The sequence below is a fragment of the Oreochromis niloticus genome, linkage group LG17, assembly GCF_001858045.2.
Source record: "Oreochromis niloticus isolate F11D_XX linkage group LG17, O_niloticus_UMD_NMBU, whole genome shotgun sequence".
Lineage (NCBI taxonomy): Eukaryota > Metazoa > Chordata > Actinopteri > Cichliformes > Cichlidae > Oreochromis > Oreochromis niloticus.
The window spans coordinates 34079216-34105649 of NC_031981.2; the positions used below are offsets into that span (position 1 = coordinate 34079216).

General features: G+C 38.5%; 1 protein-coding gene and 1 long non-coding RNA gene across 2 annotated transcripts in view; both read right to left on the bottom strand.

Moving 5' to 3' along the window:
* jak1 (Janus kinase 1) overlaps nt 1-18874 on the bottom strand; it is a 30781-nt gene extending 11907 nt beyond the window's left edge. Inside the window, exons 1-11 of the mRNA XM_003452341.5 lie at nt 18603-18874; nt 9965-10173; nt 8670-8793; nt 5823-5973; nt 5302-5465; nt 4887-5155; nt 3758-3873; nt 3107-3289; nt 2598-2755; nt 2232-2346; nt 1566-1764 (exon numbers count right to left, since the gene is read on the bottom strand). Of these exons, the coding sequence (XP_003452389.1) occupies nt 1566-1764; nt 2232-2346; nt 2598-2755; nt 3107-3289; nt 3758-3873; nt 4887-5155; nt 5302-5465; nt 5823-5973; nt 8670-8793; nt 9965-10166 (1681 nt within the window). The 5' untranslated portion in view covers nt 10167-10173; nt 18603-18874. The remainder of the gene's footprint in view (nt 1-1565; nt 1765-2231; nt 2347-2597; nt 2756-3106; nt 3290-3757; nt 3874-4886; nt 5156-5301; nt 5466-5822; nt 5974-8669; nt 8794-9964; nt 10174-18602) is intronic.
* Nucleotides 18875-23929: 5055 nt separating this feature from the next.
* On the bottom strand, nt 23930-26121 carry LOC102077994 (uncharacterized). The gene is made up of 2 exons (XR_266786.4): nt 25989-26121; nt 23930-25347 (listed from the first exon to the last, which is right to left on the bottom strand). It is a non-coding gene; the product is annotated as an uncharacterized LOC102077994 (long non-coding RNA).
* Nucleotides 26122-26434: the final 313 nt, after the last annotated feature.

Below are 26434 nucleotides of genomic sequence, written 5' to 3' on the forward strand. Positions count from 1 at the left end.
CGTCTCAATCTTACAATGATTTGTTGCTCACAGGTGGCTGTGTGTCACCCAGGGGACAAAAAAAAGGAAATGCACGTAGAATTATTGATATAACTTGGGCAGGGCCTCCTTGGATGAGGGTGTCTAGTGATAATGGCCAAAACACCCAATGAATCCAAGGTCCACTGCTGATGATGTGTCCCAAAATGTTAATATTATAATCTAGATCAGATTTCTAATCCTGAAACATAACCAAGGAAGGTAAAAAGAAACTAAAAAATGCCAGAATAGCTTGTGATAAAAGACCGAAACACCCTGTGAAGTTGAGGCACACAATGATGTGTCCCACAGGTAAAGTTTCCGGGCTGCCATTCCTCAAGACTTTCTCCATTTGAAGCAATCAGTGATTGCAACATCTAGTCCTTTTATTGAACCATTAACAAGGATGATCTGATATCCTCATGTTGGTGTTGTTCCCACATCATCATAATAAATGTTGTTCCAGGTTCAACAATGCAAGTGACCAATCACATTGTTGTGACGTCATACTTTTGCGACTTCGGAAAAAAATGCTGTAAAAAACAAATCTACTTAACTTGCGAGAAACCGCCTCTGTCCGCCGATCCAGCAATTTGAATTCTTTGCATTTCAGTATACTGTTCTTTAATAAACGGTAAGCATTATACATATTGTCCTTGCAACATTGGAATTTCATAAATGAATGATGAATGGCTTGGCTTGCAAAAGTACTACGTCACAACAATGTGATTGAACAATGTGACAACACCAACACGAGGATATCAGATCGTGCCATTAACAAGTGGCACGGTCGGCATCTGACAGCAAACACTGTTCAGTGTTCTTCTTCCCATCCTGAGTCAGCTTAATCTAGAGTCCAGCTGCAATAATCACCAATCCTACATGTATCGTCTCCATGAATTTGAATCATTCTGACATTGTTTTTTGTAGATCACCAGCTTCGCTTAAGGTCTTACTTAAGTTTTTGACCTGCTAATTTGCACCACTCTTAGTAAAATAGACTGATCGTTACTCATGTCTGTGCACTAAATTTGGTCTCGTCAGTAGACGACACACAGTTTTTACAATTGCAGTATCATTTCAATATATCCTAAAATTAAAAATAAATCTAGCTTTATATCACACTGATATAAACACTGATTTGTTTCCCTGAGCTTTATAGGTTGAAAATCTGTTGTATGTCTGATCCTACCCAGTATTAAAGTTGGAGTTTGTTTTTTATGACGATGATGGAAAAACGAACACATTGCATAGACTTAACTGTGCCACATGCTTTTACATGTACAATATGTATGAAAAAAACCTGCTGTGAACCAGTGAAATTACTTTATTGTGTCATTAATTCTACACTGTTAAAATTAGCGTATGCATTAAGACTGTGTATTAAAAATAGTCAATTTATGGATGTAAAATGCAGAGTTCCTATTCAGATTCATTGTTTGTTTGTGTTATTATTCTTGTCTTGAAAATAATAATGTAAATTTGCAATGCTGTGAGCTTGTCTTCATTTACTGTGAATGCCTTTGTTTATTTTTCATTAAGCTTACCTCTTGGCTGTGGGGGGCAGCAGCGAACCAACTGGAACTGAAGGTTATCGCTGCGCAGATTCTGGCCCTCCAGGTGCTCAAGCAGCTCCTTGAGAGTGGATTGTGATGTATCTGTGCCGTGTAGAGTGAAGGAACTGGGGGTAACCTCAATCTGGAAGTTCTTGTATTGGCGCACAGGACGAGACTCCCTCAAGTCAATCTGGATGAACAATAAACATTTTTTTCCATTTTAAACAAGTATTTCTTTTATCAACAATCAACAATCAAAAGACCCTCTATGAGCAAGCATTTGGTGACAGTGGGAAGGAAAAACTCCCTTTTAAAAGGAAAAGACCTCAGGGAGCAGGGTGGACAGCCATCTGCTGCAACCGCTTGAGAATGAGAGAAAAGAGAAAAGAAAAAAAGGCAAACTATAGAAAAGAGCGCCAGAATTTAACGATTGCTAATTCTTCAGCTTTCAAGTATTTTTTCCTAAGCTTTTGACTGGCAAACAGGCTTGTAAAAATTTAACAGAGACCAACAAAGATGGGTGTGTGCTTGAATACATTTCAGGTCTACAGTGGTCCCCTCAACCCAAAATTGCTGCTCTCATTTAAAAATTAGTAAATAAAATTTAGGTAAGTAGTGTTTTGTGAATTTGTCAGTTAATCAGTAGATATATAGTACCTCACTGCAAACCACAGTGATGATGATGTACTGGTATTCAGTACAGCTCCAGCGCAGGATGTAGGCACCCTCCTCATTGCCCTCCTGACGCAGCTTTTGGACAGCGTACTCCGTACTGCAAAAAGAAAAACAACAAGACATTTGATTTAACTGACCTGACCTGAGACGGCTGTTCAATCAAGATATCCCAGAAATATTAAGCTACAGAAAATATTTGATGGAGGTTCTTAGACGAGGTTTTACTTTTACATTACAATGTGAGTTAATCACTGTGTCCAGTAACATGACATGTAACAAATGATGAATTTGTTTGATAAAACTGCATGTGACACATTCTCCTCCTCAAATAAAACTGGCAGTACAAACCTGATGGGTCCGTGGCAACCATTGGTGATGTTGTGTACCACTGAAGCCGGAGCCACCTCCTTGCACAGGTAGTGATGGGCATCTACGGTCAGCCTGAAGTACCCGTCCACAAGGGCTGCAAAGGACAGAGCCTCTGCCCTTGTATCCATCAGTAGCTCCTGAAAAGTGCAGAGACATCCAAAGAGTGATGAAGGAAAGCAGGAAGGGAAGAAGTGTAGCAAGTAGCAGCTATTACAAACACTCCACAGCACTCTCAAACTCAAATTTAATTTCACAATCAAGTATGATAAAATAATTTGTCATGGCTAATAAAATGTAGCGAGACGCCATCTTTGATTTGACAGGTGAAAAAAACAATACAAAAACAAAAACACAACCAATGTAGAGAATGCGAGAAAAAAGCAACAGGGCTTCTCAACAATGAATCCTTGTACAATTCTTATTTAAGATATCATTATAGCAAACACTAAACACACACACACACACACACACACACACACTAGTCTCACCATCTTCTTGTTGTCCTGTTTATAGATGGTGACCATTGCCTCTTTGATGACAGTATGCGTGATCTCATGGAAGTCACAGAAGACCACCCAGCCTTCGTTTGCATCTTTCTTTTTGTCAGTCTTCTGTTTTGCATCATGTTTGTTCTTCTTCGACTTTCCTTTTTCTCTACAGGCCACGGACGACTGTTTACAAACCAAACATAACAGTGTTTATAAACAAATCACCAAATTAACCATGAATATAATTTTTTTCTTAGCAATCTGAAAACTGCATCACCTTTTCAAAGACTCAATGACATTCTGTAACAGATCTCAGTGCATCAGAGATGTATCGAGCGATTAAGCGATGTTAAAATGTTTTACTAAAATACTTTAAATATTACAATATTTTATATTTAATAATTCTATTAAAGCAACTGATTACATTTATCAATTTTGCACACACTTCCTAACTTACTGAAGCTTGTATGAACTTGTTAACACCCAACAGTTAGTGACCGATGTTTTCCTCATTTGTTTATAAATTAAGGCCAGATTAAATGTGTGTCCTGTCTCTGGGATTCTTAAATAACAGGTTAGAGACTTGTCTGCTACTTGCTTGCTACTCAGTTTACCATTGTGAAACTAAAGGCCCTTGAGGTTTTTACTCACTGTAGCGGGCTTCTTCCTCCAGGAAATACCAGTGGTGCCGGTAACCAGGACCTGCATGTCACGGCTTACCTCCATGTTCTGACTCTGAGCGTGTCCTAGACTCTGATTATAATATCCTGGAAACAGGTAAACATAGCAAACATATATTGCAGTAGTTGCATAGAAACATAACATTTTACACAAAGATTGTTTACAAAATAATCTCTTATTAACTATGGTGACTTTATGTTTGAAAGGGAAAAACAAACATACAAACAAACAAACTCAGATCCCCAGATTACTTTCAGTAATCAGCCCTATAGAGTTTGTAATCTTCACATGTTATTTAGAAAAGTACGGGGTGTGGTCTACTAAGTAATAAGTGGGTTAATGTTACAATGTGTAAACATCTTCTTTCACTTTTGTTTTTTTAGCCATTGCAAAATTTCTCACTGTGTCTTGGGTATATTTGGATGTCAACAAGGTGCAAACCTTTTTTTCTCTCTCTTGCAGATCTGCTAGTGGGACACCACAGGTACCCTACATGTAAACATACCAAACCACTGCCAACTATAGATCAGTGCAGCTAATTAAACTACTGTCAGAGGACAGTAAAGGCAAGCAGTTATCTCATTTTTGTGGTAGAGTAGCAGTTAAGAGTTTTCCTCATTATACGTATTATTCTCTGACTGGTCTCAAACTCTAACAGGGATTAACTCAGTAACTGTTTGAATCTTTCGTCACAGAAAATCTTCTGAAAATTTTGGTCATGCTGGAAGTGAAAAAATAAAATCCCAGGGTGCTTTTTTCTCTTTCATCTGTGGGCCATTTTTGCGCATGTCTGGGCCACACATTGTACGTTACAGAGGGTGGATAGCGGCACCATAGCGGTAAGCTGCTCTCCTCTGTGGCGGTGATGCTATCTGCCATAGGAAATGCCATGAGGGGAGCGACAGACAGGACAATTGGACGAATGAAGTAAACTGCCCTATCCTGATGTATACAACACCTGATTAGCATTTTGTTGTGATGGATGGAAATGTTCTACATCTCAAATAACAACCTGAGCTGTTGTATATCACAAATCTGGGAACGCTCCCTTGGAAACTAAGATCACGATTAGCACCTTCTCACCACTCCAGTTACTTACCGTAGTAACTTCCATTGCATAAGTCTCCCTCCTGAATTACACTAAGTGAAGAAGGCTCAAAAACCTCACTGCCCATGCTGCTGACCAGGCCCTCCAATGTGGCCAGGTACTTGATCTTCAGGTCGTATGTCGTGATGTTGCTATCTTTCACTGTGCGACTGTTGAATTCAGTGAGGAATTTCTTGAACACGTTGTTGATGCGGATCCGTGTCAGAATGTTACGCTGCTTAATGTTGCGGTTCAGCGAATCTGGGATGAAACGTTTGTAGCTGGGAAATGGGGGGAGGAGGGGATCAAGACAGAATGCATAAACATTTTTGTCAATACAATAAAACACTGTGCTGCTCTCTGGATTTTAGTAGTAGGTGTCGTTTTTTGGCAATAATCAAAAAGCTGTTGTTAATTTATGCATTACCTGATTTCATGGGAAGCAGTGGACAGAGGCATTTTCTCGTTCATGGCGTAGTGAGTGATTGCAAGCACAGCCATGCCCAAACACTCATTTTCTATCTCATGTTGCTCTGCCTCTGACTGGGGGCTCCTGAGTGGAACTACGCCAGTCTGAAAGTCATTTTGGCTCTGTGCAACAAATATACATTTATCCTTAGCAGATAATCAGACAAACAGCAAACGCATCTGAGCATAACAGAACTCTAATGGAAAAGGGACTGTATACACTGTAAAAAAACATGAGTATCAGCTGATGTTGTTTTAAAATGAGCGTCATTGATAATGTGTTTTCATGGGATTTTAAAGTAAAACTAAGAAGAAAATAATACACCAAAAACATTCAAAGTGTTAAGTGGAGTCAAAGCAGATCTTTCTGTGATCTGAGATAATATATTCTTGATATATGCAACAATGAACGGGTAAAAGCGTGTATATAAAAACCAGTTGAATAATTCAGGGTCTAAACTAAACCTTGCAAGCACAAACCTGAGTAAACAGGTAAGTCAAGGAGTCAGCATCCAGTAACGGTGTTCCCTCTGGTATTTTCTGTGGGCTGTTTCCTTTGAGTTTACTGATGCAGTGCCTCCAGACATATGGCTCTCCTTCAATGGAGCTATGCCAGTTTCTGAAATAAAACCTGACAGCAGAGAGACAGAGGACCGGTTAACAGCACAGCATAAATACACATGAGGGAATTTATGGCTCTGGTTTCTTCGTTTTTCTTTTTATGTGGGTCTGAAACACATTAGTGATGATGAGTGACTGAGTAAAGGTCAGCACGGACAGTTTTGTCCGTGCTGACCTTTACTCAATCTGTCATCTCCATTTGACTTTCCAGTTAGCGTTTCAGTGCTGGGCAGTGACACCACCATCTCAGGTTTTGAGGTTTTGGTTTGGTTTTTTTCTTCCTTTTACTTTTTGACCCATTTTCCTGTTTTCTCTGAAACGAAGCAATTTTAAAGCTAGCCTGTGCTTTTCAGAGGAAATACGTGTACAACATGTATCTGTCTACATCCTCCAAAGAACAACAATAGACAAAGGGCAATGCACAAAAAAGTAGTAACCTAAATCAAAGTAACACTGAAAAATGAATGAAAAAAAGAGTAAAAAGTAATAAAAACAAATAATGAAGGCTCAATAAAAGCTCATGAATTTAATAAAACCTGATCAACCTGATATATTAATACTCTCAAATATGCCATCAGATATTCTCTAATATTGCAACTTTTTTAAATATCTGTATCTACGCTCTGTTTTGCCACTTTCTGAATTTATGTCAATCTATCCTGATGGTATTTTTAACTCTGAGTGCTTTGTTTATGCAAAAGACCATGTTCATATCATGATATGATCATAATAATTCACTTTTTTTTAGCTGGCTACACTTTGATACAAGAAGCTCATACACAAAATATGCACCACAGTTAGGCTCTATGTACACTAGATTTTCCCTCTACTAGCTATTGTCAAAACAGAGCACAGATAAAGAGGAAGTGTAATTGACACCACAGTAGTGTTTTTTTTTTCCTCTTTGCACGACATGCTACTGAAGTTGTACAGTGGGGTAGTAGAGTACAAATATGGCATTATTTTACTGGTTTTAAAAACTGGCAAAATAAACAAACTCTTCACTGAAGCATTCTTCACTGGGTCAAGTCTGTTGCAATACTTTGCTGTTATCATGCGAAACGGTAGAACAAACTGCTTTCTGTTCCTATTTTTAGTTCCTTTTATAGCTATTGTAAGATTATATTATTTTATGAGCAGCAAAACAACTCCCTCATTAACCTTGACCTTTGGCTGAGTTCTGTGTTGGCTTTCCTTTGTCTTTTTTAAAATAAGGTCTAACAAATGTTTCATTTCAATTTGGGGTTCAAAACACGCCACAGTAACAACAAATTCTCGCTGCAAAAACTAAAGCTGTAAGCCAGAGATGACCAAACTCCCCAATAAATCACAAATAGATCATTTGGTCCAGACATTTTTATTCTATTCTATTATTGTGAAATATGTTATCCTATCATCTTACTTAAAGAGCACTCTTATTTATGAAAAAATGTCTGATGCTGACAAGTTTTTGTTTTAAATCAGAACACACAGAATGGCTTACAAGTACACAAAAAACCATATAAGGAAGCAATTCTGCCCTATGAAGAAGTCTGGATTCTTAGCTTGTGCTAAACTAAAGTGAAACAAAATAACTTAGTCTTAATAGTGTCTTTTGGTTTTTGGGACATGGTTGGTTTAATACAGTTTGAACCACTGCTCTATCCCAACAAGTGAGGAGAGATTCCACACCTAATGATGCTCCGAGCCCGACAAAGCCTGACTGAAGAGGGATGGGCTACAAAGCGAGATTGAGATTACAGGTTATATCTTGGAGCATCATGCAGTATGCAACTTGTCCTAGCTGGTCCAACCAAGTCTTTACAGGCCAGACAGAGTATTAGGTGCTGGAATCTGGGCATTGCAACTTAGGCAGAAGTTAAAGACGGAAACCTTCACTTGCCTCCTCCTAGCTAGGAACACCTAGTTGCCAGTGTTCCTAGCTACGTGGGATTACAGCTTAGCAAACTATGTCGAGCTTAAATTCAGAGTATTATGTGTCACGAAAGACCACATTAACCTGCCCATGACCAGTTACAGTTTAAAATCAGCTGAAAGCACAAGCTGATTCTTTGATTTACGGCTTGTTTTAAATACAGTTGAGTCGCTATAGGGGAAATATGTTTTATATGTGAAAACTGTTAAGCTGTACCTTAACAGAACCATAGAATTGATTACAAACTGTGTGTTGCATTGCATAATACAGAACACATGCCAAGAATACCTGTTCAGTCAATAAAATTAATTTGTCTTTGATTTGCCTACAAGCAAAAGCAATTTCCATATCTTGTTTGTCAGGTTATGGGGGGCAATAATATTTAATGTTTAAATGTCTCCATTTCAGAGCTCTAATGTGCAGTCACCACCTTAGGGAAAAAAACAAAAAACAATAGCACCGAGAGCACTTTCAGCAATAAAATAATTAACTTGAATGACCCATGAAATGCCCCTTTTTATGTGAGTACGCACAGAGCCTGAAGCAAATTGCGCTGCCTTACAGAGAAGGTTTATAACGTGAAACCCGTTGCTTCTTGCTGGGGTTTTAGGTTTATCAAGTCAACTAAAGCAAAGAAAGCCTGGCAGTGTTTAACTTTATTTGCAATATTCTCTTCTGGTATCACCAAAATGTACACCCTCTGATACAACACAGGAAATAATTCACAAATGATGGAAAATTATAGTATTCAACTCCAGAGCGGTCATTTGCTGCCGTGACATCATTCTTACCTCATGCGATAGTGCAACTTGATACTGGTTTCATCTGTGACCTCGAACTCGTAGTTTGGGGGATACCAAGTGTCAGTGAGCTCATCGTACAGGGCAAATAGGTTATGGCACAAGGGAGAGATAGCTGAGAGACAGAAGAGCAGAGGGGGATCAATATTCAGGCTATTAGAATAATGACATTGGAAGAAGATTACAGCCTGTTTAAAGAGAGTGTTTAAGAGATGTGGAATACAATCTGCTTCTAAACAGACACATAGACAGCAATGATCCCACTATGTCTGTGCAAAAAATTAAATGTTTTATGACTCGTAGAAAAGGCTCCACTCTGTCCATCTGTTGTTCTGACTCAGGATGCGCCAGTCTGATATCTGGATCAGATACTGGTTGGATCCCAACTAGCTGGATCAGATACTGGTTGGATCCTGACTAGCTGGATAGGATACTGGAGAAAATGCACTGATCTACAGCAGTTCTATTCAGTTAACTACACCATGCAACAGCAGCAGGGTACTGGCTGTTAGCCAGAGTGCTAACATAGCATGGAGGAAGCTGGCAGTAAAAGGACAGCAGCTGGGAGACATTTCACACTACAGAGCTACATTTGCACAGCACCAACAACAGCTTTTATTTTGTATGTTTCATATGTTTTTATTTTCACCTCAAACGTGGGTTAAAGTGAGTTGATGCAGGTAAAAAGCTGAAATGACGATATTGATATCTTTCTTACTCCCTCTTGCAGCCTCAAATTTATATATTGTTCACATTTGTTTACATATCTCTGTGTGTGCGTTGTCTGGCTGTCACCAAAACTGAAGCTTCTGGTACCTTTTAATACCAAAGTTCCATAAAATCATGTATGTTCCTGTTTTTTGGTATCAAGTTTGAAATCCCACCATTGTGATAAGGAAAGCTAGGTAGCTAGGAGTATTATTGGTTAGTTAGAGAAATAAATGTGCATACATGTAAAGGCAATGAGTGTTTAAGAGACGTGGAATACAATCCATTTTTAAACAGAGACAAAAATAAGTGTACTTTTGCTTAATAATTCTGTTCTTGGCAAAATCTAAAACTTGACAGTCAGCATATTTAAGATTGCACAGCCAACAGGTATAAGATTAAAGCTAATCATTATTAATAACTGTATGCTTTTGTCTTCTGAATCTGGATCTCCCATTTTACTATACACTACATTCAGTTACAAAAAAAAGTAAAATACACTCTTAATTACTGCAACAGGAATAGATTAAATCAAAGAACTGGCAAAAGATGATTCTGTAAACAAGTTAGCCACTTACAGCATTTCTTGGCAGCTTCCACACAGAGGTTCTCGGCAGTATAGTGGCCTTTTGGGTATTTCAGTGGGTCAATGTCGGGTCTGTAAAAGTGGATTTCCAGGCCTTTAATGGAAGCAGGTGAGGAAGAAGTCTGGGGTTTCCTAGGTTTCCTCATCTTCAAACAGAGTTGCCTGCCCAACTCCATCATGTACAAAGTTGGCATTCAGACCCTAGACAAGTGAAATAAAAAAAAACAGAAAAAAAAGGGGGGGGGGGGGAGTGGGAATGTTAGAATCACATTTGGAAATTCTTCAAATTTTGGTCTGTAGAGAGCAAAACTGTGAAAATTTACTGTGCTGATAGAATGAAGAACAGGCAACTCATACAAGCTTCATGTACCGCAGGTTCCTAATGATTACTTCCTGTATCTAGTTGAGGAACACATATTTCTCATCCTCTGCCACTGCCAGGGATCACATATTCAAACTATAACATTTAATCTAATTAATATTTTTAGTTATCTTGTAATGTGTTACTCTGTAGATATTTTAATAGACATTTTATTCTCTGGCAGCTCTAATGCTATAACATTGTGACCACAGTCACATGATAACTCACTGAAAACTTCAATTATATTCAATATTCCACTAATGGTCACAGGGTTTCAAACTTTAGTTCTTCCTACTTGGTTGTGGTGGCTTAAAGGAAGTTCACGATCTTAAACTAATTACTAAATAAAACCATTATAAGCTTGAGAGCACAAGAACTAACTCTGTAGTTGCTTAACAGTCATTCCCATTACAGCATAAGTAATTATATAATGTTACTGAACGCCACAACAGCGACCTGGCCTTAAAGTCAGCCGGTCAAGACGAGCCGCTCAAGTTCAAAGTGAGCATCAGAATATGGAAAAAAGGTGATTTAAGTGGCATGGATGTTGGTATCACATAGGCTGGGCTGACAATTACTTAACCATGTCTACAGTTTATAGAAAAAATATCCATTGAGTGGCAGTTCTGCAGAAGTGTCTTGTTGTTGTCAGTGTTGATTGGCCAGACTGCTTCGATTTGATGGGAAGGCAACGGTAACTAAAATAAAAACACGTTACAACCAAGGTATGTAGAAGAGCATACTCTGAAGAGCAACACAGGAAACCTTGAAGCTGACAGGCTAAAGCAGCAGAAGACCATAATGGGCACCACTCCTGTAAGCTAAAAACAGGAAATTGAGGCAACAATTCACAAGGGCTCACCAAACTTGGACAATAGGAAATTGGAAAAATGCCTCCTGGTTTTATGAGTCTTTATTTCTTCTGCAACTTTCAGATGGTTGGGTCATAATTTGGAAAACCTTCCATTCTGCCTTAAACCAAAGATTCAGGCTGCTGCTGGTGGTGGTGTGGGGAATATTTTCTTAGTGCACTTAGGGGTCATTGGTACCAACTGACCGTTGTTCAAATACCACAGTCTACCTGAGTATTGTTGCTGTCCATTCCTTTTTATATCACTATGTATGCAATTCAATCAGATTTCCCAAACATGAAAATGAGATCTCTGTACACAAATGCCATTTACAGCTACTAGATCTCAACCCAATAGAGCATTTTGGGGATGTGGTGGAATGGAAGATTTGCAGTCAACTGTTCTCCAATAGTGGTGTGATGCAATCATGTCAATAAGAACAAACACCTCTGAGGAATTTTTCTAACACCTTGTTGAAATCATGTCTATCACAATAAGATGTGCTGAACAGAATAGGTTAGGTTTAGGATTTAAAATGTAAAGTGTCACATTTTCACCAATTCTTTTTTGAACAACATGGTCTATGTGCTATATAGATTATTTAATGTTGGCAGAGTCCAGGAGAACCATTATTATGACATGTTCTTTATACCTTCAAAAGGGACAACACTTTCTCGCTCTCACTACAGAAGCAGACCAACAAACCAAGAAAGTATGTGTTTTAAGACCCCAGAGAGCCACGAGATGTGAAATCACAGCACTTTCTATCTATAGCAGATTCCCGTACAGCAAGTGGGGAAAGGCTTTAACCATGCAATGCTCAAGTCAAGTGCGCATGCATCGACCAGCATGCAGCCTGTTTCAGTTCTGCCTGCTTTTTCTCTTTACTTTAACTTAGTACTTAGTGTCTTTGTCTACATAATTTCCTTAGGGATTATTAAAGTATTCTGATTCTCAGTTTTTCACCTAAAGAACTTCTGCTCCCAACATACACTCAACTTAACAAAACAATTAACTATTATTCCACATAGAATACAGCACACTCCTAAGTAAAATATTGCATAAAAGCCAAGGCAAGGGATCAACAATTATTGGAAAAAACAATTATTGGAAAAAAGACAAACAAACTTGAATTTAACCTTAAAGATTGAATTAAACCTCACTCGACAAATTAACAACAAAGAAGTCATCAGGGGAAAAACGCATAATAATATTTGGTTTCCAGAATTTGCTGCCAATACTTCACATATACTGGCGCCATGATGAGCTTGGGCAACTTTGAGTTCTTTTGTTTACAAAGAGCTATCAACATCCTGCAAGAAGCTGACATTCCAGCAATCCCACCTCACCACAACTCAGCACCCAGCTTAGGCACACACCAGCACCACCAGTGCCTTGTTCTCAGTTAACTCCGTTTTCTGTATAGATACAATTAAAAAATTACTGTATTATTGCATTTATCAACTATGCTGCACATTTTTCCCTGCATGCTCTGGTTTCAAAGTCATTCGTTAATCGTATTTCTTTGTTTTTTTTATTGTAGCATTAAAAACAAATATTTTACATAGGTAATTGCATCTGTTTATCTATTTACGTCTCAGTCTCCTTATTGCCTCTATTTAGAGAACATTTCCCTTCTAAAGTTTCTTTGAGCTACTTAAAAGAGAAAAACTTCCATTTATTCATCGTTCTATGGCTACACTTCACAACGCTAAACCCCTAATGCTATATATCCCCATCAAGCTAATTTCCGTATATATTACTATTGTTATTGTTATTATTATTGGTGGTGGTGTTTAATAATTCCACTCAATGCCATATCCCCCACATTAAGCTTGTTTCCCTACACCAGCTTTCATCTAGCACTTATCATTTCTCATCACTTTTCATCAATGTTACAGCTGAATTTCTTAAGAAGAGATTTTCAATGACTCATTCTTTTTTTGTTACTCAGTCAGTGTTCCTCTGCGCACTTCATTTATCATCAGTACTTAAGAAAGTCACTATCGCTTTTTGGTTTCATATTAAAATGTAAAAATGCATAAAATGTATTTATGAGAAATACATTTTCTAATAAACAAAGTTTATCCTAATGATAAACACAGTTTATCACAAAGTTTATCATAAAGCAAACACAAATGACGTGGCAGCAAACTTGTGACACCAGTTCGATGAGACTTGTGCAATGATTACGCCACTACTTTCCACAGCAGTTGAAAAAACAAATTGTTAAGAGCTGATTCCCTTGGTAACTTCATGTCTACATTATGTCTGGAGCCAAACAAAACAAGACTTTGGAAGAGTTTATAATGTTACTATTGTCTGGCAGTAAAAGCTGAATTTTCTAAAATGTAGGTAAAATTAAGTCTTCACAAAAATCAGAACAAAGAATGCCTCTACCTGTGCCCACATTTTTCACAGAAAAAAAGACAAAATGTGTTGCCTTAAAGCTGTAACAGTGGATGCATTAGTCACCACCAGCCTTGTTGCTAATGTTCCTGTGTGATGTTCTGCAGACAGGAGTCATACTTGACGAAAGCACTGTAGCCCTGAACTTTTCTCACCATTATCCAGCAGAACTATATGTGACAATGCAAAAGTCAAACCAAGTCCCATTAAACTGTCATTAATCTCCCAACTCGCAAATACAAAGTCCAATTGTGAGTGTGTGTCCAAGTGTAACAATAAAGCAACAATAAAGTTGTTTTTTCCAGCATTTCTAATAGTAACACATTTAAAGGAAACTACATTGTTTACTACACTGAGAAAGAAAAACTTTGAGCAATGCCCTGATATGATTCATGTGTGAAAACCACTAGCAATATATCTGCAAACTGCTTGACAGGACTCCTCTAACTACAATTCGGGTTCTTATTCAATTGGAGAAGTGTCAGAAGTGAGTTTTATTTACGTCGTATCACTATTGACGAGTTCTATTGAATGCGGAAAATGATGAGGCAATGTAGTTCAGATATTTGTTACAAAAAATAACGTGAAGACAGGCTCAGCATGTGATGCATACTTTGCTACCTGTGCTCAAAGTATTACAAACAACAGAGTTGGAGGTGGACAAACTATGGGATGAAACCGTTTCCTGATTTCCTCACATATATTTGTCCCACCCACATCCTTATGTCTGTGATATGTCCACACAGGTCAACATAACACAGGCTATTATACAGGGTACGCATTTTTTTTACTTACGTCTAGAGCTGGGCGATATAAGATTTTTTCATATCACGATATGTTTTTTTCATTTCAGGCGATAACGATATAATATGATATTTGGCTTTGGCTTATATCTAACTATATTTGTAAGATTTAAATGTGCCGTTGCTCACAAGTAAAATGTGAAATAATCAGCAGCTTGTTTTGATTTAAATATTTATTTCCCATAATAAGTTCAACAGGGCAGATGTACTTAAAGAACATGAGACTTCAGTTTCAGATAAATAAAGGCAAATATTGCAAACTACACAAAAGGCAGCCGCTAAAGCATTTAAGTTTCAAAATAGAACAAACAACACAGACCACTAAATTGTCAATTCCACTTAGAAACAAAATATTAATTCTAAAAATAAATCTTAGTTTGTTTTACAGAAGAACAGACAAAATTGACTAACTTTTGTCAATATCAAATAAGCTGAGAACTAAAAGGAAATTTTCAATCTCTCCTTGTTGTATAGCTTAGCTATTACCTCAATTAGCTGCTTGAATCCTTCATTTTCGACCATGTTTATTTGTAGCATGTCTTTAGCAAGACGGTAGGCTATGGCATTCGTTATGTCGCTATGTCTCTTAGCTTTTTTGTCATATGGTAAGACGCTGGAGAAAGCCGACTCAATTGACTGTTGTTGCTTCGCAGGGATTCTCCTGGTTGTTTTCGATGACGAATTAGTGCTTTTAGTCTACGGAACTTCTCTGGCCCTTCCTTACGACAATCTCTCCGGCATTGGAACCGTCATCTGTGTTCTCTTCGGTAACCTGGTCACCCAAGCTCTCGGTTGATTTTTCTCTAGCGGGCAAACTCATTTTCTCCATTAACCGGCCGGCACGGCGGCTGGCTGCTTCCCAAACAAATATACATGTGCGCCTTGGCACTTGTGCTGTACGTAACAAGTCACGTGACGTGACGCTGCAGCTGTGATTGGTTCGGCTATGCGCTACTTAATTTGGATTGGCTGTTCTTTTTTTTTTAAGACAGGAAGAGAGAGAGATGAGGTCTATCGCAATAGTTTCATTTTTCTATTGAGAAAAAGTTATTTCGCGATACATATCGTTATCGTTCTATCGCCCAGCTCTACTTACGTCCCTATAAACTTTTTATTACATTACATTTGAAATGCTTTGTGGATGACTTACGCAGAGTAGGGTGGTAAATGCACACTTTACATTACTGTATAACTTACAGTACATGCATTAACCATCCACAATGAATTCAAAATGATGAGGTCACTTTTCCCTAATGACTGAAAACTAAGACAGTCCGATTTAAAATGTATTTAAATATGGATTAAAAGCACCATGGGAACAAATTCATGTGAATATCAAGAAAATGAAAATGGAAAAAAAGGAGCTTTTTTCCCCCATGACATCCTGCTGTTGCACACATATTATAGCTACATTCAAGCAAGAACAGGTGTTTATGAGTTTTATGGAGTGCAATTAAAATGTTACTTGGATTATCAGATGTAACTCCAGTGCTACACATGCAAATAAGAATGTTGCAAACACTGACAATGTAGACTAACACCAAAATCCAAAGTCCTGCATGGGACAAATTTTGTAAACATGTGTTTGCCAGTTGACTGGTGGAACCAACCTATTATCTCAGAATCAAACAAAAGGAAGTCCCATGGCCCTACCTGTGACTGAGTACACAGGCCACACAATTGCCTTCCCTAGTCTGGGCCTCACACCCCACCGGATGATGTGGTTTCTCTCACCATCTCATTACCTTTTCGTTCTTTTTTTAATTTTTTTTTTTTTTTACTTCAGTTGAATTCTATTCAAACGTCAAGTACATTCAGTGCCCAAGAAAGGAACCTATTCAGCTTATTTGCAGTTTACAGTTGGGTCTACAAAGTAGCTTTGCTTCATAGTTCAAAATAATGATAATAATATCCATCTTATTTTGGGGATCCCCTCAGTTCATCCTGTCAGAAAAAAAAACTTTTTAGCTTCTCACCCATTTCATTATGGGTTTATAATCAGCTCAAATGATTAATCAGTTCTCAAATAATTGGTCTACTGATCAACAACTTGGCCAGACGTTTCAGCTATAGCTCAATTACAGTTTAATTATTAATGCTGTAAGACCAATAAGTACTGGGTTGTGACAGCAGTATTAATCCATTATAAGGGTCTAAGGAAAGTCAAGCAATTAAAAGATCATTTAACTAGCGCCGAATCCTACAAAAGACTTACATTTTACTTTCTGTTTCAGATGATTCACATTCAATCCGTTACTTTTGTCATAATCATATGACTTGTGTCTAAGCCACAACACAATGAGTCAAAAGATAAAAGTATTTTCATAGACTGTTCATTAACCTGGCTCTGTTTTATTTTCTGTTAACTTATGGAAGCATGACTAAGTGATTGGATGGCAAGGGATAAAGACTTTGTTTTTATTATAGGTTAGTTATTATTTTTGAATCCCATGTTATGCAGTTTAGAAGGTGAAAAAAAAAATACATTCCAGACCATATTTTTAAAACATTTATCCATATGTAATTACTGGAATTAAATCTTTATCATACAGTACCTGCACTTAAGATTTCAGAAGAAACTAATAATAAGACTTTAAAACAGAAAAGAAGTAGGTAATCACTGAAAGTAAACTTAAAACAAAAAGAATCAATAATGTGTTACATAAGTGTCTCACTTAAATAACAATACAGAAAAACTCAAATATGGTCAAGCATTACCATCAAAAGTGCCACTTAGCTATCAGGAGAAAAAGTCATCATAACGTGCTCTTTGATGTCAAATATCAGGGTGAATACCAAAAGGTGGGCATACCGAGATCAACGAGATCAAAGTAAAGTTCAACTATGATCACGTTTCCATATGTATGCACATTAAAAAAATGTCATCAACAATCTTTTTGAATTACACTAATCTGTTAATCATTTCTGGTTATCATTGTAGATAAATCTGTGACTTGTTCAATCAGATCAATAAATTTTCGACCAAAAGTACAGCTGGGGAAAAGCTCTAGGAACTATATTCTAATTAATGTTCAACATAAAATTTTAGGAAGTCGTGATAACGTCGGAAACCTTTTTCTGCCTCTCTGTTCATGTGTTTTTGTGTGTGCTGTGGATCAAAAAAAAATGTGCCCACCTCTGTCAGCCTCAAAGCCACTTACCTTTCACTGCTTGGCTTTTTATTTTACTTAATGTGACATTTCCAGCCTGAAACAGGCGTTTATTTTCACTTACTGTCACTGGACCAAAGGCTTCTGCGTCAATTAATTGTCTGGTCTACTGTGTGGGTTATACAAAACGTCAAAAATCGTGGGAAAGACCCATCACGAGTTCCCAGAATCCAAGCTAAATGTCTTGTTTACAACAATGAAAAAACAAATAAACAAACAAACAACGGCAGTAGCATGAATCACAGACAAAAAAAGAGAAATAATCACATTTGAAAAGATGAAACTAGAGGCTTTGTCATTTTTGCTGTAAAAAACGAAACGGTTTTTTAAACGTACAGATTTGATTTTTAAAGGCAATAAACTGACCAGTCGACTGTAGTGTACTAATTTCATGTGGAGGATACCAAATTAATCCCGCATGTGTTTGTTCTCTTTTAATGAACAAAATTCATAAAAATGCCGAAGCCAATCATGTTATGTAATTCTGCCTTTTCTGTGTTAGTCACCTCTGGGTCCACTTTGTCAGATACAAAACTTGAGCTTAGCCATTATTACCAAATCCTTTATAACAATCCTAAACACAGAATATTCATGTGAATCTAATCCACGATTTGCCTTGACATGTTGTTAAATGTTTTAATGGAACATAATCAGATTCTTTTTGTATATTACGGTAAATCGGATTACATAAATTGTGTAATACATATGCTAATAATTCGTCCTCGCTTTCCTTAAGCCTACTCATCCTTCACCGTACTTCTGTATCGTTTAAATAATATAATTATAGTTTAACCCATCTTCCTGTATTGTGACAGTGATAATGGAGGCGGTGCCATTCCTATCAAGTGCATTGACGTTGGTTAACGTGAGCATGCTAGCTAGTAAGTTAACTTAGATAGCCAAAGAAAAGCCCAACACCAACATCTTTACTCTTGGCAGCATCGGAGAATGATGACAAACGACAGGATGTGTTTAACAGACCAGAAGACGCGCTCCGTGTTCGACGGAAATATTTAATAAATGGTTATTTACTCACCTATCAAGCTTGGCCAGACAGCTGGCAAGTTACTTCCGTTTCGTTTTGTACATTAGACGCGTCGACCAAGTCGGCGCGCCTTCTCTAAAAGCTTTGTAAGTATCAGCTGCCGTATATTAATTCCAAAACGTCCCAAGAAAGTATAAATATCCCGAAGAAAAGCGGTGCGAAGTTAATTCCACGGTTTTCTCCCGTTAGTATACCGTATTTTTTAACGGAGGAGAAAACAGCCTTCCTCTACTCTAGCTCTAACCCTTCCTGACAAGAACCGTCCCCTTCCCGAAAACGACGCAGTGGCTGGCGGTAAAAGCTGGCAGCTGATTGGCTGTGAGACCTTTCAGTGGAGATGACGACACAAGTCCTTGAGCGGCCATAAACATAAACTGTTGTTCCTATTTTCTGAGCGTTTTGCGTTACTTCCAGCCTCAGGTTTAGCTTAAATGACTTGATGATGATGATGATGATGATGATACAGAAAGAAAAAAAACTCAAGTAAAATTAAACAATGATCTGATGTATTTATTTACTGCATTTGATATCTTCGATGCAGAAAATGCCAAAGAATGTCAGTAATGTAAGTGACTATGCAAAAGTAAAACCCAGCTTTCACTCATCCACTTTCTTATCCGCTTAAAACTATGGAGGACGAATTTTGATTCTCCACCTAAGAACCAATACAACACTGTAAAATTATACCATTACAAGCCCTGCGTTTAAAGCTTCTTATAGATTGATCTTATAGATGAGCCCAAATGTATATAAAAAAGAAAGATTGGGAAATATATTAATTTATTCATTACTTGTAACTGCTGTGCTCCAGCAATTAGAACAGATGGAACTACCTATAAAATAGTGAAAAAAAGGAAATATTTCAAAATACTTTTTCTTCAGCTTCTTCAACCCCCTAAATAATAAGGTCAATCACAAACCAAAAGACTGGAAAACACTGGTTTAATATTCAACAGTCTGTTTTGTATGAAAAACTCTAGTTTTTGGTCTCCAATGAAACAACAATATAAGTTCTTATATGAAGTTACTACAAAAACACGTAATGGGGCAAAAAGTACGAGTAGAAGCAGAGTAAATTCATAAATTATTTATTTGTGAAATGTAGTGAATGAGAAGGAGAAAGGTGTAACAGTAAACATGTATGATGTGGAGGAAGTGAAGGTGGATAAGATTAAATAACTGAGGTCGACCATTCAAAGGAACAGAGTGCACAGGAGAGGTGAAGCCAGTGGAGATGAGTGCTGGGTGATATGCAAAAAGAAGGATAGCAGCAAGAGAAAAAAAAGGAAGGTTTACAAGATGGTTGTGGGACCCTGCAGTGATATAATGTGTGGAGGCAGTGGCAATGATGAAGATGTTAAGATTTTCATGGGGAGTGAGCAAGATGGATAAGAAATGAATACATTACAAGGATGTTAGAGAGGCAAGGCTGAGATGATTTCGGGATGTGCAGAAGATTGATTTGCCGGGCAGGAGTTAAAGAAAAAGGCATCACAGAGAAGATTTGTGGATGTACAAGGAAGGAGGACATGCAGACAGTTGGTGTGATAAAAGGATGAAGGCTAAGATGGAGACAGACATTCTGCTGTGGCAGCCATTACAGGAACAGCTGAAAGAAAGAGAAGAAGAAGAAAGAGGAGGACGAAGAGGAGGAGAATTAATAGAAGTGTATCAACATTGATGTTTTTGATTTCATAACCCAGTTGATGACACTTTGCTCAAAAAGGCATTATTATTTTATTTAATAATAATAATAATAATAATAATAATAAATAAAATAAATAAAAATAAAATTAAATAAACAATAAAAGCAAAGGTGAATCAAATAGACCAATATGGCAAGGCTGGGATGGTCCATTTGGTAAAGTAAATCCGTTGGGCATGTTTCTTTGCCTTTAGACAATAATTCTGATGGCAAAAGAACCAAACAGGACAGGCGGAAAAAAAAAAGAAAAAAAAGACTTTATTATACCCCCTTAATATTCTCAATTCAACTCTGAACTTAAATACTATAAATGACACTATAATAATAATAATAATAAACCCTTAAGAACACAATAAGGAGACTGCCCCAATCCCCTTCGCTGAGTCCCCAATTCAAGGTCCATGATGAGCACTCAGTGTTCATTTTAGAGTTAAATCCCTCAACAACAACAAAGAAAATAGAAAAAAGAAAATCAAAAGCTTGGCGTTCTTAGAACCACTGATCTCTTGAATTCATTCATTTCACTGTAAAGCCCACTTTCAGTGCATGTGCCAGAGGCTTAGTTTCCATCCACTCCTGCTACTCATATTGCCAGACTTCTCGTCTGCATTGCTTGTGATTAGCTATATTTGAGTTTAGTCATCTTTAGCCGAAACTTGATGTGAGCACTGGAGAACATCCTGACTTCAGCAGAAAAGCTGAGATGTACAGTAAGCTATGTAAAGTACAAGTTCACCAACTGCTGTGGTACAGACGGCGAGGCTTATCGTTCCATCTTAGCCTTTCTGTAGGTGGCAGTTTCTTCTAGACCGCTATTTTCAGATTGTGTTTCCAGAATATTGCATGCGTTAATATCCCAGTTTTTTCTTGTAACTAACACCAAGGGGCCCGACGCTGTGTTCTTTTGATTGTGGTTTGTCCACAGCCTCTCTGTCAGTGCATTCCCATACCAAAGAAATACCTGCGAGCTATGAATGTCACTTCATTCCCTTTGCAAGCACTTCCCCTTCTCTGTTTTCCTTCAAGTATAGCTGTAAGGCTGTTGCAATCATCTGACTGGCAGCCCACATTTGCGCCAGCTCTGTGATTACACAAAGAGTAACTCAAACACGGTTTACACCTAAAACCATGTGTCCTACAATTGTAACCAGTGAGAGAGGCTTCCTTGGAAGGTACAGAATCCAGGAAGTGTGCAGAAATGTGTGACTAACTGTTTTCTTAGAGCTAAGAATCAGCGAGTCATCGTCTCTGGGTGATATCAGCGCTCAGAGAAAAATGGAGTTTCCCTGCTGAGTGCAGACAAAGGATCAAACAGTGATGCTGGGTGATTGTGTGCAGATACTGCTATGTGTTTCAGAATTTTTAAACTGCACTGTCACGAGTGTCCTTGTAAACACAGACACTGACTTTAAGCCCCTCTGTGTACCACTTGTAACAGGTTTAGACCACACAAACACAAATGTAGAAATGCATTTGCATCTATAAGGAGACTTTAAGTGAGTAATGCTATAGTGTTTGTCCTATGGAGACACATTTTTATGGTTTATTCACAGCACAAAGCTCGACTTGTGTGGCTACAATGCAATTGCATTTACAGGACATCAAAATGTTGATCTAGTGCAAATGAATGCTAAAAATGCAGCAGCAGAAAGCGTAGCCAAAGTGAGCTTATCTCAACCTTTTCCTCTCACATGAATGAAACGGTGAGAGTTGGCAACACAGCAGCAGTTATCAGCTTTGAGCCACCTGAACTACTGATGCAACACTGTCTGAGATGGGGATCAGAGTTGATAAAAAGAAGAAAGAAGAAGAAGAAAAACATTTCTCCCTGCAACAAAAAAGGAGGAAAGGAAAGGTCCTGAAAGACATTTTTTAAAGTGGCTGGCTCATATCAAGGGGAGGGAATTCCCTTGGCACATCCAAGCAAGCTCAATTACTGCCACACATTAAAGGAAGTATGAGAAAAATTCCCCATGGTGGAGGGTCATGGGAAGAGGCTGTCCTCGTCTCGAAAGCGACTTTAAATGTTTTTTGCTTTTGCGTATTTTGTTATCAAAACACAGCCTTGCCACAATACAGCATGTATAGCTCCGAGTGAGAAAAACACGCGACTCGAGGCGGGATTTAGCAGATTGAGGTTAACGTGAGAGAAAAACAAAATAAGTATCATGACTCTTCAGGGGCTTTCCGCAGCTTTCAGCGGCAGCATATACCCTTTACATACGAAGGACAGGTGCAGAGTGACCCCGCGGTTTATCAGACATGACTCAAACAGTGCTTGCATTATTCAAAATAGTATGTTCCGAAAAAAAAAAGAAGTGCGATTCATTTTTTGGAGTGAACTGGCATCGATAGATCGCAGATTAGCAAACTGAGTCACCAAAACAACAACTCGGTAGTTCGTACTAAAATGGAGACTCACTCAAAGCCGTTGTGTTGTTGTTCACGCAGTATAATGGAAGGAATGAGTAGTGTCCCTCTATTAGTAAAACCGGATGACTGAGCAAAAACAACAACAACAACAAAAACCCACAGTTTCATGTCCTTTCACGTTTTACATGAGTCACTGTAAGTGAACCCTGCTTTAGTTAAGAGGAATTCAGCAGCAGTTCATTACTTTATAAGGGTTCACAAACGGATTACACAACACAGAAACATTTGTGTGCTTCTGCTTCAACCCCACCACAAAGCGCTATAATAATACTAGTAATAAGACTAATAATAATGGATCTGTAGCGACCCCTGTTGGTAGCAATGTGAAACTAGTTGCCGCCAGCGTTTCCATCGGGACCAAATACAGCTTCTTCTACTTGAGCTGTTATTTTTAATCACTCTCAAATGATCAAGCAATGCAAAGCTCATTTATTTTAAGGTGATGAATGAGAGGGCTTCATGTTTCCAGTGTTTTAAATGCTTATTAGACCTATATGGTCATAGTCAGGAGGAGCTCCATAAACTGAGTTTGTGCTTATGAATTCCAGAAGAAGGCTAAACTGCAGGATTCATTGGTTTTGGGTGTGTTAAGTAAGTACAATGCGTCTGTTTGCTTCTAAGGAATTCACTGCGTCACATTCCTGGGGTGGTTCTGCCCTCATATTTTTGTAAATTTTTCTTTTCTTCCTTTAAGATTACCTTTACTTTTATCTTAGAAGAACTTTGAGAGAAAACAGCGCTGATTCTGCCAATGACGAGCAAGAAGGGCCAAAAATTGTTAACAAATTAATAAAAGAACTAAACAAAAAACAAACTCTGAAGTTGGCTTGGGTCGACGATGCTTGCATTCTTATCTAATGTGCTTTTCAATATTTGATACTAATGTTCAGTCGACTCTCACGCAAGAGATGAAAAACCTATAAAGAAAAAAAAAATCATCCATCTGAACTCAACTGCTTTTGTGTTGTTCGATATAAAGATAAAATATTTACTGACCTTTGAAAATCTGAGGCATATTATAAATATTGTACTGCTGGGGAAAGTAACTCACTGAAGATGATCCTAAACTACGGATTTTGGCTCCGTGGCTTTTCACTGAAGTGCTGAATACTGTCATAAATGTGCTGTTAGATTCAACATCGGGACGTTATTTTGGAAATGAAAACACACAGACAGACACTTGGACATCCTTTACAAACTTTATTATTCAGCATATCACAACAAATGCCGTTTACATACCCACACTTGTCCACCTTCTCTTTGGTTCTTCTGCCTCGTTAGCCGACTGTGCCACTTTGACCACTGCACTAGTGTCAAGTTGGCAGCCATCCTTCAGTTATCACAGTACTGTACCTTCGATGGGGACAGCATCAGCACTGTGATAACTGAACCAGGGCAGCCTGTCAAATCTAGCAGTCCAAGACTTCACTCCACTTTGTCATCCACCAATAAAATCCTTGCTGTAGGTCAGCAGGTGCAAAGACAACATTCCATTTGCATTTTTCTTTTGCAGCTTGTTTTCTCCTCATGCAAAACAAGTTTTGCAAATTTCTTTTACTTACTTAGATATGAATAATTTGAAATAACCTTTCATTTACACACTAACAGCCATGTAACGTAACATGTGATATTTATAAAGTGTCCTTTACACCAATGGTCTTCAGCTCTCTAAACATGAGAAAACTGGTAAAATAATAAAGCAGACAGAGGGAGGGGGAAAAAAGCAAACAAAACAAACTATATTTTACAGCTGATTAGAGAAACAAATGTCTGGACCATGTGTAAAGTTGCAGACAGTTACAGTCACAGGATCCTCCTCATCCAGGCGTCTACTGTCTCAAATCCATCTGAGAGCAAGGTGATGCTACAGTAGTGTGTCAGTTTATTCAGGCTTATGAGGTTTTTACCACCTGCACAATCAAACTAATGCCCTACAGTTATCAATGTTTTTAAAAGGCAGACTCTGCTATGCATTAAGCTATATCCTAATAATGTTTCTACACCCTTTTTTCCTTGCTCAGGTATGAGAGCTGCACAGTGAGAGTCACAGGTGCCTCGGTGGAGAGCTGTGAAACGTGAAGCAAAGCGGTTTTCATAAGGAAACACGATTTAATTTTTTTTTACAGGGGTTTTACCTGTCTTGAAAAGGGGCCGGGGGCAAGACTGCGCATGCGGTTTGACCCGCTTAGTTAGTCAGAGTCCTCGTTCCACATAAAAAAATACCCAAAACAAAAACCACTCAGGTTTCTCATCTTTGTTTCCATTTTGCTGCCGCACACAAAGGCTGGCTAACGTTTCCCATCTTGAAACAACAACATTGCACTCCCTCACCGCCTTCCCGCCATGACTTCTTCGACACAAACTAACTACTGTACACAGGCTATTCATACCAGCCACAAGGCCGAGTGATGTCAGACTTGTTATGATTCTCCTCGCGGGTTCCTCCCCTTCCCCCTCCCTTCCCGCGCGCGCCGCGCGAGAAGCCTCTCGAGCAGTCCGGTCGCGTCGCTGGCCGTAGCTGCTCCTCCTCCTCCTCGTCGTCTGCCCGCCCTCTGTACTTCATGTAAACAACTCCATTAGCCCCGCTGCACAGGGGCACTAGCAAAAAAAAAAAAAAAAAAAAAAAAAAAAATGGACGTGTCAGACGTGGACAGCAAAGCAACATGTGTAACAACTACACAGAGCAGCGGTGTCAGGCTCGGAGCGACGTCTGCTGTCGGTAGTGACTATAAAAACAGCCCCTGTGATGAAAGCGCGTCCATATTGCGTAAAGCCCTAATGTAAATAGTCGAGGAATGGCTTATAACCCACTAACAGGGAAGGCAGCAGGGAGGCATTGAGACCAGGAGTAAAGACAGCAAAGCGAGCTAAAGAGGAATAAGCACTGTCGAAGCTTGTCGTTGCTTTCCCCCCTCAAAGAAGAAAAAAAATTAAAAAGTTGTCCAAACAGAAACAACACTGTTATTTACGTCAGCTCACGCAAACATGCACGCTTGTTTTCACTAGCATAAATGTGCACGTGAAAAAAGCGACTTCATGCAAAAACACACATATATATTTATACATAAGTGCAACGTTCGCAGTGAATATTGTGCAGCCAAACGTTAACGCCCAGCGTTGCACACACACCCCTTTTCTGGGAAAAAACAATCAGCATGCTGTGGAATCTAAATATAATCATTTCTTTTTAATTGCATCCAACTCGCATTTAACGTGTGACGAACAACGAGCTCGCTTACCTGCAATCCCCCTGTTTAACGCCCCGTGTTTACATGAATATTTTTAATGACGCAGCAAGACCACACAGAGCAACGTGATTGTCGCCATTTTTTGTTGTTATTGAATTCTCCAAAGCCATGTGACAAAAAAAGAGAGAAAAAAAGATCGTGATTTTAAAATCAGGTTTCCGGTTTCGCGGACAAAAACTAGTTTTCCGAAGCTAAAAAATAAAAATAATAAAATAGAAGAAAAATAAAATGAAGAAAAAAAAAAAGGTTAATCTTCTGAGCTGCTGGTCTGATGGATTAGTCTGGTTACTCCACTGACTGAGGACTGAAGGTTGTGCGCAGTATTTGACAGCTCCGGGACGCTGCCGCCGCCGTATGGCTCGCAACAAGTACTCCCTAGATTCCACCCGTGCGCAAATGTTTCGCGGAATGACGGCGTCTCGTTTGCTTGTTTCTGC